Source organism: Tursiops truncatus, chromosome 7 (assembly GCF_011762595.2).
Source record: "Tursiops truncatus isolate mTurTru1 chromosome 7, mTurTru1.mat.Y, whole genome shotgun sequence".
NCBI classification, from domain to species: domain Eukaryota; kingdom Metazoa; phylum Chordata; class Mammalia; order Artiodactyla; family Delphinidae; genus Tursiops; species Tursiops truncatus.
Window position 1 is genome coordinate 59563030 of NC_047040.1, and position 12765 is coordinate 59575794.

At 44.7% G+C, this 12765-nt stretch overlaps 1 protein-coding gene across 3 annotated transcripts in view; it reads right to left on the minus strand.

Moving 5' to 3' along the window:
- RAPGEF4 (Rap guanine nucleotide exchange factor 4) overlaps window positions 1-12765 on the minus strand; it is a 317013-nt gene that overhangs the window by 60234 nt on the left and 244014 nt on the right. For all 3 annotated transcript variants that reach the window (XM_073807568.1, XM_019923308.3, XM_073807569.1), the window contains 2 exons: window positions 4537-4621; window positions 2125-2185 (listed from right to left, as the gene is read on the minus strand). In XM_073807568.1, coding sequence (XP_073663669.1) covers window positions 2125-2185; window positions 4537-4621 — 146 coding nt within the window. The remainder of the gene's footprint in view (window positions 1-2124; window positions 2186-4536; window positions 4622-12765) is intronic.

Genomic DNA, 12765 nt, shown 5'->3' on the forward strand with positions numbered 1-12765 from the left:
ATCAAATCATCATTTTTAAGTCCCCAGAATTATGCATTTAATTCCAGAAGGGAAAAAAAAATCACTGGCAAATACGAACTTATTCATGTGGAATATTACTTCCTTTTCTTTAGAATGTGAAAGGAACAGAAATACTGCACTCCTTGCTGTGCCCTAAAGATACGTATTCACTAGATACAAATTCACCAGCTATCCATTCCTTAAAGCAATACATTTCCCCCACAATTCATCAAAACTTACTAAGCTATAGAACACAGTTTTTAAAAGTATTCTGAATGGTAAAGTGAAGTTTGAAAACATGCAAATCAGCACTACCTAGTGTCGATGGATGCATACCTACATATTTTTTAAAAAATGGGTTGGAATGATAACCGCATCATACAGGGTAGGAGTTACCTTGGGGAGGGGAAGAGAAGAATGAGATAAAGGAGGGAACAAGGAGCCTTCAAATGTAGAATTTCATTTTTTAGAAAATATAAAAAATGAAAAAATATGGCATAAGGTTATTATTTGATAAAAAATGTTTTTTAAAAAGGTGTTTGTGGGCTTCCCTGGTGGCGCAGTGGTTGAGAGTCCGCCTGCCAATGCAGGGGACACGGGTTCGTGCCCCGATCCGGGAAGATCCCACATGCTGTGGAGCGGCTGGGCCCGTGAGCCATGGCCACTGAGCCTGCGCATCCAGAGCCTGTGCTCCGCGGCGGGAGAGGCCACAGCAGTGAGGGGCCCATATACCGCAAAAAAAAAACAAAAAAGGTGTTTGTAACAACCTCTAGTTTTTCGTTTGAAATATTTAAGTATTTCATGATAAAATGAAAACCATCAGTGAGTGAAAAGAATAAGAAAAGTTGCAAGTCATCAGTGATCATAAAAATTTAAAAAATATTAAAAGTGAACCTTTAAAATGTGAAGGAAAGACATTCTTACTAAAGTAAATATCAATGTTAGAAATACCACTTTTGATGACTAAAAGTAAAATATTTGAAACTCATTTTTAATTCTTTTTGCTTTTACAATTCATGGTCTCTGCTTATTTGACTAACACAACTCAGTCTGAAGAAAGAGCAAGATTTTCCAAAGAATGTCTCTTGAAAAGTTAACACGTGTCCATTATAAATGTTTTCTATGTTTCACTGGGTTTAGGAAGTGTCAGTTTACATGGTGTGAAATTTATCTTTACTGTGGAACTCCTGAGAAAGGTAGCATGCTAGTGTGTGTTACTATTCTCCAAGAGAGATCAGAGAAAGAGGCATTTCCTGATCTGAATACACCGCTAACCATGTTTTTCAAGAAGCGTTTTGTACGACTAGTGGGAAATGCCAGCCGAAATAATTTTGCTCACTTTTTTTTTTTTGCGGTACGCCGGCCTCTCACTGTTGTGCCCTCTCCCGTTGCGGAGCACAGGCTCCGGACGCGCAGGCTCAGCGGCCATGGCTCACGGACCCAGCCGCTCCGCAGCATGTGGGATCTTCCCGGACCGGGGCGCGAACCCGTGTCCCCTGCATTGGCAGGCGGACTCTCAACCACTGCACCACCAGGGAAGCCCTTGCTCACTTTTATTAATATGAAATTTCAATTTCTTGCTCCCAAATATGATCACAGAACTAAACTACAACGTGCACGCTGGAGAGATACTACATATTAGTATTGCATAAATATTTGGGGCAAAGAAATTCTCTCAGGCTCGGAGCTGTTAGTGAAAATGAGAGAAGAACAAGAAGGCAGGAGAGTATGCCAGTCTAACTAGCCTCTCAAGAGATAGATTAGTTTCTCTCAAGCCACAAACTGAAGTGAGGTCACTGTGAAAAGGTTTTGCCTGGGGTCCCCCCTGAAGAGCACTGACTTCATCTCACCCTCTTTAAACACTGCCTTGAGCCAGCAGGGGAGGGAGCAAGTGGAGACACAGGCTGGCAACTGCTCCCAGGCTGGCACCCAAAACCCAGCGGGCTGCAGAGTAAGGGATACGTGCTGGGAATAATCACAGGTCCAGAAAAACAAATGGTGCCACGTGACATCCTGGCAAGTCAGACCCAGACCCAAGAAAGGGGAGCATTTGCAGTCAGGCTCCCATGGCGCATGCTCGGGAGGGGGCCAGCCAGGCACCATGAACGATTAGTCTTCACTTACACACGGTTCCTCCTTTGGCGTGGGACTCGAAAATGAGAACACCTGCTAACTCCCGTTTCACCTAGAAGGAAAAGAGAAGGAATGTGGGGGAAAGGCCAGATTGGGGGGGGGCTGGGGAGGGACTTGTTCTCTTTCTGAACAGTGCTGACTTCCACGCGGACACCTCCCACTCTGCTTTGCTGCTCCTCCTGTCTAGAACCACTTCCACTAGATGTGCCACTAGATTGTTTTTTAGTTTTTTAAAAAATTGAAGTATAGTTGATTTACAATGTATAGCAAAGTGATTCAGTTATGCATATATATATATATATTTCAGATTCTTTTCCATTTTAGTTTATTACAAGATACTGAATATAGTTCCCTGTGCTATACATTAGGACCTTGTTGTTTATCTGTTTTATACATAGTAATGTATATCTGTTATTATCAAATTTCTAATATATCCCTCCCCTCCTTCTCCTTTGGTAGCCCTAAGTTTGTTTTCTATATCTGTGACTCTATTTCTGTCTTGTAAATAAGTTCCTTTGTATAATTTTTTTAGGTTCCACATATAGGAGATATCATATGATATTTGTCTTTGTCTGACTTACTTCACTTAGTACGATAATCTCTAGGTCCATCCATGTTGCTACAAATGGCATTATTTCATTCTTTTTATGGTTGAGTAGTATTCCATTGTATATATGTACCACATCTTCTTTATCCTTTTATCTGTTGATGGACATTTACGTTGCGTCCATGTCTTGTGCCACCAGACTCTTAAAGCTTTTTACAAAAGCTGTTTTATAAGCTAATTCGTACAAGACAACCTCCCTAGAGACTGTTTAAACTTGGTTTCACATGTATGAACTAGGCAATTTCTCTGCCTGTCTTGCATCTTGGTGAGAGGGTGAGAGCAACCACAATATCATGACTCTTGCTCCTGGAGGCTCTTCTTTGCATCACACATCATGCATCACTGCAAACATGTTAGAAAACTCAATGTCTTGAAGTTGAATAATAAAGCTTAAATGTGTGAGCTATGTTTTTTTAATTCCAAACTATGGTCCCAAATTATGTTCTCTCTCCCTAAGAACCAAATAACCTGAGATCTTCCACAGTGCCTGGGTATCTGGGATTTGAGGTAGAAGACTCCTCCTTTCCACTACCCACAATCCTCCCAATTCCACCAAGGCTGGGGAAGTCAGAACATGCGCATGCTGGGGACCCGGACAACAGGTAGGGAAAAGGGGTCTTCCCTCACTTCCCTCTCCGGCATGAGCTCGTGGAGCCTCGGCTGCTGCCCCTACGAATGCAGGAGCTCCCCGGGTGAGGCCCCCGGGCACTAGACCTATCCCACCATGGAGAGAGTGAAGATGACAGCAGGGTGGTGGGAGGGAGGGGAGCCTGGGCTGGACCAGACCCCTGGATACTCCATGTAGGTGAGCAAGCTCCCGGATCCCCAGTGGTGCAGGGAGTGGGAGGGATGTGAAGGCAGTCCTGTCTGGGTTGAAGGGGGAAGGATCTGGAACCCTTCTGCTTGGGGTTGTGGTGAATGCCTCACTGCTCTCAGTGGAGACCTGAACTCTACCCCCGCCCAGAGCAGGGACTACAGGCACTGCCACCATGTGACAGTGACAGCATAATATCGCCTAGTGAGCTGGGGATGAAAGACAGATTAAGCAGATGGGCATTGCTGAGGGGTCCCGCATAAAACCTGTGATCCGTGGATGCTGGGACAGCTTCTTTTATTATCATTATCATTACTGAATTATTAGCACATAGGAGACTTGTGTTGCCTGGAAATTGTGTTTCTCTCTCCCTCCTATGGCAGGAGACATTTCTGTCCACTGTTCTTCTAAACACCCTAGTCACGTAAAAGTTCAGAGTCAGATACGGCCGTTGGGCCATTGTTCACTAGCAGGTACTGCTCTTGTGTCCTAAGATATCTGAACTAATGCTCTCTTGCACCTTCTGCTTCCTTTCTCAATCTGGCAGCAAACCTGGGTGGAGCTGGCCCCTTGGGCCAGGGCTGGTCGTCTTGATTTCTTTCCCCCCCGAGCCCCGCTCCCGCACGCGGCTCTATATGTCATGGAAGGGACACCCCTCTTAAGGCCTGGCTCTCTTGTCTAGGTATGCGGGTTCCAAGACTCAGGAAGTTTGAAGCGTATGTTCCAGTTCTGCTCACATCATGCTGCCTTGGTGTTTAGGGCAGCTACTAATAACGTAGTGATACTTGATTCTTTTTTGGTGATTGCACATGGGCGTAGCTTCCTTAGCATCTCGTGAGAAACAGGAGGGGCCGTTTGTGAGGGAGAATTCAGGCGTTCCTGCCCCTCGCCCACACTCTCCAATACTCTCCTTCAGGCCTAACAGTGCATTTAACTCAAACTGTGCGCCCCTCCCCTCCGCCTCAGCTAAGAGACAACTTACCGTGGTAGAAAGATGGGATAAGGCTTTAATGTGAAGGAGTTCTTCATAGATAATTTCTAGGTCATCCACGGTCCTCTGGCCAGGTCTACAAAGAAAAAAAAGTAACAAGGAAATAATGAGATAAAAGTCATTGCTAAGGGCTTGAAATATAGAGGTGACTTCGGGGGTCAGTAACATGTTCAGGAAATTCTTAGCAGAAATCCCGATTAAAAAAACATCGGCAGAGGGAGAGAGTATGCTATGATCATTCCTAAAGGGATTTTTGACATGAACGTGTTCCTTGATGGAAGGACATGGAAGAAATCAGAAGGGCACATAATCCCTTTCCTTTCCATCTCAGAGGGAAGAACATCTCTGTTCACACTGTAGTTGGCTAACTGACCTCTTACTTTGTAGATGATCGTTCTACAAAATCGCCTTTCATCACTACCTTAATCAGTAACAACAAACTTATCGTTCAGCATCACTAGGAACTATTGGTTCAATCAACTTGATGATCAATCCAAATTTCTTGGGATCCTGATATCTTAGCTTAAAAGAATAATAATGCTGTTGTCACTATTGTTTTGGGTTATGTAATATGCTTCCACCACAGGACTCAGATAAAGGATGCCTATAGACAACATTTTCTCACCTATCCCTGAGGAAGTGAGGGCATGAGATGGGCAGAAGGCAAACAGTAGTGCGTGGGATTAGTAAAAGAGGGAAAGAAGGGAAGAATACACCTGCATGTCCCCAACTCTGTTCCATGGAGGACTACTGTTCCATGAGATGTTAATCAGTATACTATGTACAGTTTTTTCCCTATAATTTATTATAAAACTAGTATCAATAGTCTGGGGCTTGTGGGTATTATGGACATTTTGGCATGGGAGGACTGAGTGGATTGCTGATCATCTTTCTTGTCTATAATAATTCTGGAATCACTAATAGAGTTTAATTATACATCAATGGTAAAAGGCATGACTGGTCAGTAATTTGGATTTTCTATTGCTCTCTCCAGTATAAGAAACCCTGACTAATATGTTTTTGAAACTAAAAAACAAACAAATGTGTTATGAATTCTGAGAGTGCTATAGGAAGTTAATCTCCACGTTGATGGACAGGTGACATTCACTCTCAGCTAACTGCTATAGTCATGAGTGTTACCTATTAGATAATCATCATCTGTCTTATGCATTTTGTCCTAAAATTTCAATAACTTGTGGTATTAGTTAACGTTTCTGTATATTAAACATTTAAACCTCAATGAGCTGCCGACGGTGTTCCATCATTACACTGTATTTTAAAGAGTGCTCCTTGATTAGATAAATTCAGGGGGTGTTGGTGTCCTGAGCAGAGCACTGGGTTTAGCGTCTGAAGATCAGGTTTTAACCTTGGTGCAACCATTCACCAGCTGTGTGACATCAGAGGCTCAGTTTCATCTGTAAACTGGGGACAATATCTCTCTGAGAGTGATGTGAGAGCTAAAGGAAGTAGCGAATGGGAAGGTATCTGCATATTTATTTGAGTGAGCGGAAAAAAAAAACCCAGCAAAGTGATATTCAAAACTTAAACCCTTGCACGAGAAAAACAAACTTACAAACTAAGTATGACTCTTGGTTCAGCAAATTACATCTAGAACTTAGTCAATTATTAGATAAGGACTTGGAGCTATCGAAACTGAATGGTAAATATTCTAAAAGAGTTGAGTTAGATAATTTTGCAACTATATTCCAGATCACATGGGAGCTAACTGGAGGAAGAAAACTCTTTGCATCCCTTGGGCATTACCTTCTCAAGGACAGCTTTAACACAAACAAAAGAATATGATATCCTTCTCTTATAGAAACAACAGAGGGTCTATTTCCTAATGCCTGCCTGTACTAAAGCCATGACCCAGGGAGATGCCAGCCAGGTTCACCTCCTGCCAAGGATCACCACTTAAGGATACACTGTGCCCCAATCTAGTGGAATGCAGAAAGTAGGGGACCCACCGAAGGAAAAGCTATGGCCCCAGGGACTCTGAAGGAGCCAGGCCTTCTTAGCAAGGGGCCTAATCTACTACTTGACTTAGACATGGGGATTTTGAAACTAGGACCCTTGGAGATTTAAAAGTCAATTGAGTCACCTCAGTCCATCTACTACTATAGAGGCAGCTAATGTGAAGTCTCAAGGTGGGCGTAATAGGATTATGGCTCTTCAGCACAAGGGGCAGCCCTGCTGTTCCTGCTACTTGACATCAGCCGCAAATAGCACGGACCCTCCTAGAAGCTTGACTAAAGGAGAAAAGGGTCGCCAAGTCTCATTCTCAACTCCATGGAGTGGGCTGTTATGGAGGGAGAAGAAAAACTCAGCCGGGAAAAGAAAGGGTTAGAATTTAGCTCTAAAATCTTGACAGATTCAGAGTTGGAATTTGGGGAGCAGATATCTATGAGTTTAGGAAGAGTTTTCACATAGTATCAACATGAAATCCACACTGATCAAGGTTTACAGATTAAAAAAATAAATGCTGCCTTTAGGATCTATAAATCCCATTATATTAAAGATCACTGAATTTCATCCAAGAGTTAAAACAGATGATGATGGAATCTGTCAGACCCTCAATGCAGCATACTGAAAATCTGACAGTGTGTCAAGGCTGCCCTTTGAGCCACTTAGTTAGTCTTAGGACCTGCACCAAAGTGTGGGAGAAGACAGGTAAAGATGGCAACTTTCAGGCTATTTTCGAAACCCACTCAACTTCCCACTGCCCCACACTACTGAGCACGGCCTGAAGCTCTCCTCCCCCAGGCCACTGCCCTCCTCCATCTCTCCCTGGTCTTCCAGACATTTCTTCTCAGTGTCCTTTATGAGCTGTTGTTTTTTTGTTCACCTCTAGAATTGTGCTGTGCCCCCCAGGCTCTGCCACCTTCAGCTCTGTTCTCACTTCGTTCCACCTTCTCTCCGTGGGAAAAGTCCCCAACTTTCATCTATACGATGCTGAGACCTCAATCTTTATCTCCAAACAGATTTCTCTCTTGAGCTCCAACAGCTTCCTGGCCATCAATTCCCAGACAACCCACAAGTGTCACAAGCTCAGTCTGTCCAGAAGTGCTCCCTCATTATCATACAAGGCTCTCTTAAAGCAGGTCTCAACTGACTTTCCTAGACTCATCTCTCTTTCCTCTCTTCACACCTTCCCTCATGGCTGTCTACGTTCTTTGCTCCAGGGATAACCAGACATCTCCCTGGTCCTCAGACACGCGAAGCTGTTTCTCGCCTCCAAGACTCTTCACGTGCTCCTCTCTTTGCCTGGGATTTTTAATTTTTTCCTGCTTCAAGCCCAGCTCAGATGTCCTCTCGCCTAGGTAAAACTGGTTCTCCAAAACTTATTCTTCCATGGCACATGATCCAACTGCCGTGGCAATTACAACATACTGTGAAGGATGTTATTTGCTTAAAAATCCATGATTTTACACTGCTCTTCTCAAGAGAAGCAGCATCTGGTAGTGCAAAGGGTGCTAAGCTAACAACAGAAACGGGATTTGAGGTCGAAAACAGGAACTTCCTAGGTGCCCAACTGGTCTAATGCCTTGTCTCTACATCTGTAAAGATAGGGATAATAAACCGGATTGCTGTAAAGATTAAACGAGTTAATATACACGAAGCATGCATACATTGGAAATATGGTACACATGCAGGATGGCGTTATTAAGGGGGAGGGTGTTCAATCCATCTCATCAGATGAATGCATGCACGAGTTCTCACGACTCATGCGGAAGTCAAGGTCTGCCCAGGGGAGATGGCAGCAGTGCCAAGGACCAGTTCCTGTTCTGTGGCCTGAAGGACATAGGGGCTTACGCTCTGTTATCCTTCCCACTGAAGGTCCATTAGGACAAGGTGTCCATGACACAACTCACTTTAGGTACAGCACACATAAGTGTCATGGTAAGTAGTTAATTATTAACGGAGGGAGGAGACAGGATGAAAATGTTGGATCTCACCTGTTATTCCAAATCCCGTTCAAAGATAGAAAAGACAGATTTTTCTGTAGGATTATACATGTGTTCATCCAGTTTTAAGAAGTTACCATTTTAGACCAGCTGAACTTATTCAGTCTAACTAAGTCCAGATCAGTGGGGGCCTGGACAGAGATGACCATGAAAGGCCAAGCAGCACCTGTTGGGTAGGACCCTTTTTATGGTCAGAATTTTGTCTGCCATGCTAAAGGTCTGATAGGAAAGATATTTAAAAATCCAAAACAGCACTGAAAATCAGTAACCTCACCACGACAAACCATAACATAGCACTCTCCGTGGACATGAGAGTTTCAGGAATTCTTGGGTGATAGGAAGCAGATAGGGATAGAATGGCTAAGATGTGTCTGGAGGCAGACACAGCTCTGGACTCACGGAAGAGACCATCACAGGAGGGAGACAGCCCTGCTGGTAAGACAAGGGCAGGAGAGGGTCCCAGGGCTCATCAAAATACTGCTCCACTCAGGACAGGGGGCCGCTGGGCCCCTCTCCCACTCTACGCGCTGAGCGGCAGCCTGCCCCAGGGTTCACTGCCAGGCTACAGCTCGAGACCTGCTCCAGAGGAGCCTGAGAAGGAAGCAGAGGCCTGGGCCCTCCTGCCAGACACAGAGGACGGAAAGCAGTGGCAGCTCTCCCAGGAGGGACTTCCCGGGAAGGGCTCTGTTCTGGGAGAGCCTCCTTCGTTTGGCAACCAGCGGGAAGATGGTAGTGGCTTCACCCTGCCTGCCCCCCTCACGTCTCTGATAAAGCAAGGCCTGTCCGGAAGCATGGCCCCCGCTGCCTTCACAGGGGTGGGAGTGTGGATGGCCAACCTGCAGAGACCCACGTGGAACTTATTCTACCCCTGGACCTCCATTCCTCAATAACCAAAACGAAGAAATACAGACTTCCACAGGGCTTGCTGGATGCCCTGGAGAAGCCCGGGACAGCCATTTGAAACAGAACGGAACAAAGCCTAGAAACGGTTTAGTCTGCGAGTCCTAAATAACATCCCGAATAAAAGGGAAAAAAGGAACAAAACAAAACAAAAACGAGCCTGTGGTCTACAGTGGTCAGTGTCATCACAGGGCAGGCCACTGTCCCTGGGCGATCCACCCAGGTCGGAACCAACTTTTTGGTCCTGTCTACAGCACATGTTTTAACAAGGTGAGAGAAGTCAGGACTGCAGGGCGTGAAGAGACTCGCTTTAGAAAATGAGCATATTCACAGTTAACAAAGCGGCAAAAGCGTTCGGGAGAGGTGCGCCACGAGGTGTTTCCGTGGACGTGCCGTTAGGCCAGATGGAGTGAAAGTCGGTGTGGCCAGCCTGCGTCCACCAAATCAAATGGGAGCCCCTCCCCCATCCCAGTGGACTCTGTGGCCGCAGTGACAGAAGAAGCCCAGCCAAGCCGGAGCCGCCCGCTCAGAGCCGCTGTGCCATCTAGCGTCTCAGAAGAGACTCACCTCTCTGCTCTGGAAACAGACGAAAGCTCTCTCCTCTCCATGTACCCCACCCCCCGGAAGAGCGTCCGACACCACATCTAACATGGAGCCTTCCCTACCACGATCACTGAACAAAAGCGGGCTCGTCGTGGCAAACAGTGGCATTAAGTACCTCTCATGCTTTGGTCTTTGTGGGGCGGACAGAGAGAAAACTGGAGAAGAGATCCTGCAGATCAGCCCCCAGCCTGTTCCAACAGTAATGAAAGGGGCCCAAGGACTGAAGGCAATTTGGCTTTCAAGAGTCAAGGGAACACTGTGCCCCGCGCGGGAGGAGGGAACTCCCAACGCACCTTCACAGAGGACATGCGAGGCTGGGGAAGTGAATTGACTCTCCCGGCTGCTCTGAGTGGCAGCCGGTGAATGTACCTGGTCTTTACTCGTCCTTCTCCAGATGTCACAGGGAGAGGTATTAGGCATCCCTGCTTCTTTACAAATCTGCGTGGTGCCACATTGATGTGGATGTGTTGGATCCTGCTGTGGAAAGGCCTAGTTTCTGCAGGGGATGCATTCCGGCAGCAATGCCTTAGTTACAGACAAGATAATAAACGGGGATGGAGGGAGAGGCATTTTATACATTAAAGGATGGGAGGACTCAGGTGATATTGGAAGCTGCTGGTAAATACAGTTTTATCAAGGAATTTATCAAGGTCAGAGACAGAGCAACTCAGTTACTGGAACGTGGATAAAATGAGGGATTCGTCCAGGCACGAAGCATGCACACTGGCATGGCCAGTGGTAACCTAGGCAGGTGAAAAGACCCAGTTCTTCGAGAACTGTCGCCTAGTAGACGTATTCCCTGGTGCATGGGGAAAATACCCAGAAAAGTCAATGTTATAAATATCTAAGCAAGACCTGATCACGCGTCAAAATAAAGGAAACGCTTTATTCTTTTTTTCTTGGGGGTGGAATGCTTTATTTTGGTGGCAACACTTCACCTCAACCCACCTGACTCTCCTGCTTTCAAGTCATTTCTCAAGCGTGGATCATTTCCCAACACTCTTCAGATCTTGAGATCTCACCTCACCCCCCTTCCCTTAAAGGAAAATTTGGTGTGGTTTTCCACCCCCTTGTCTAAAAAACCAGCACAACATGTTTGTTTCTTTCTCTTTTCACCTCCCAGGACCCTTGCTTCCTAACAGTTAGCAGTTAAGGGTTTGAGTCATTCCAGGAGCTTGGTGACTTGCCATTTAAGGTGTCCTGCCCAGCTCTGTCTGCTCGCTTCCCTGCCACACCACCACCCCTCACCTTACCTTTAACCCAGAAAAGGACATCTTAAGCTTATCAGATACAATTAGGCATTTTCTAGTTCTGATAGCAAAGCCTGTGCACACGGGGATTCTTCCCTTCTTCGTGAAGTTGGAAATGAATACAGTTTACAACTGCAGTTAAGGGTAAAAGCTTCATGAATATTTGAGAGAAATGAAGTCATCCCCAACAGGACATGGGGTAAGGGTTCTGTGATTCAGGGCCTCTGAGGGCTAAGTGTTTTGGGGACAGTGTGATTTGAGGTTTTTCATGTTTAGAAACCGAGTATGCCAGAAATTCTCCCAGCAGAAGTGTTTACTATAAGGGCACGATAGAAGTGTACCATTAAACCTTTTAAAAGGTACAACTATAAATATTTCCCTTTAAAACACTTAAGCAGCAACTTGAGAAAAACAAACAAATTTGGATAGAAGCAGATAGTATAGCAACCTGCCTTTGTGTATAAGACATACATGTCAGATAGAAAATGCAAATGTTTTTTGAGCAGACGCTATGTGGATATATTATTTTTCCTTATAAAAATTAATTCTTCATGAATCAGGGACAGATAGATTATCCATATTTCTTTGGACTCCACTGCTTGTTCAGTAAAGCCACCAGAGAGGAAGAAGTTTAGGCAATCTATTAGAGAGGAAAGATTATTATCCATGAAAGAAGTGAATGAAACTGGATTTGGAGTAAGCAGACTTGGGCTCAGTTCCTGGTTCAGCCACATATACTACTGTGTGATGTTAAAGAAGACACTCGCCATCTACTAAGCTCAATTTCTCCATCTGTAAATTGTGGATAATAACATTAGTCCTACTCAGTTCATAGTTATTCTGAGGTTCAAAGAGGTGATATATGTGAGGTCACTATATAAAACGTATAGCGTGACTCATTTTTAGTTGTTAAGTTTTGTTTGTGATCCTGGCTAGTGTGTTGATATAATTTTTTTCTACAGTACATGTGTACCTCATCCAGGTCTATACAGTAATAACTTAATGAGATGAGACTACTCTGCAATAATTATTTTAGAATCAGATTTCCATGACATCTTCCCTCAGTAATGCTCAAAGAACAAAGCCAAGAGACCATTTTGAAGCCTTTTTGGCCTGGGATAGGTGGTAGACCACAGAACAGAACACAGGATCCAGAGTCAGAAAGACCTGGACCAAATCCTGAGTCCACGACTTTCAGGATGAACACAGGCAAGTGACTTAACCTAAGCTTCACTTGCCTAATCCGTAAAATACGGATAATATTAATAACTACCTCATGGTTCTGCTGAAAGAATTGAATTAGACAACTGTTGAACACAGTGCCTAGCACACGTGTGTTCAATAAATGTTGGCTGCGATTAAATACTATTGCATTTGTTTTTCCATTCACAGTCCCTTTGTGAAACTGGGAGAGAGTAAGCAGGTATTAAATTTATAGTTTAAGAGATCTGTAATCTGGAGATGTTGGGGGACTTACTGGTAACTTGGTAATACTAGAATCC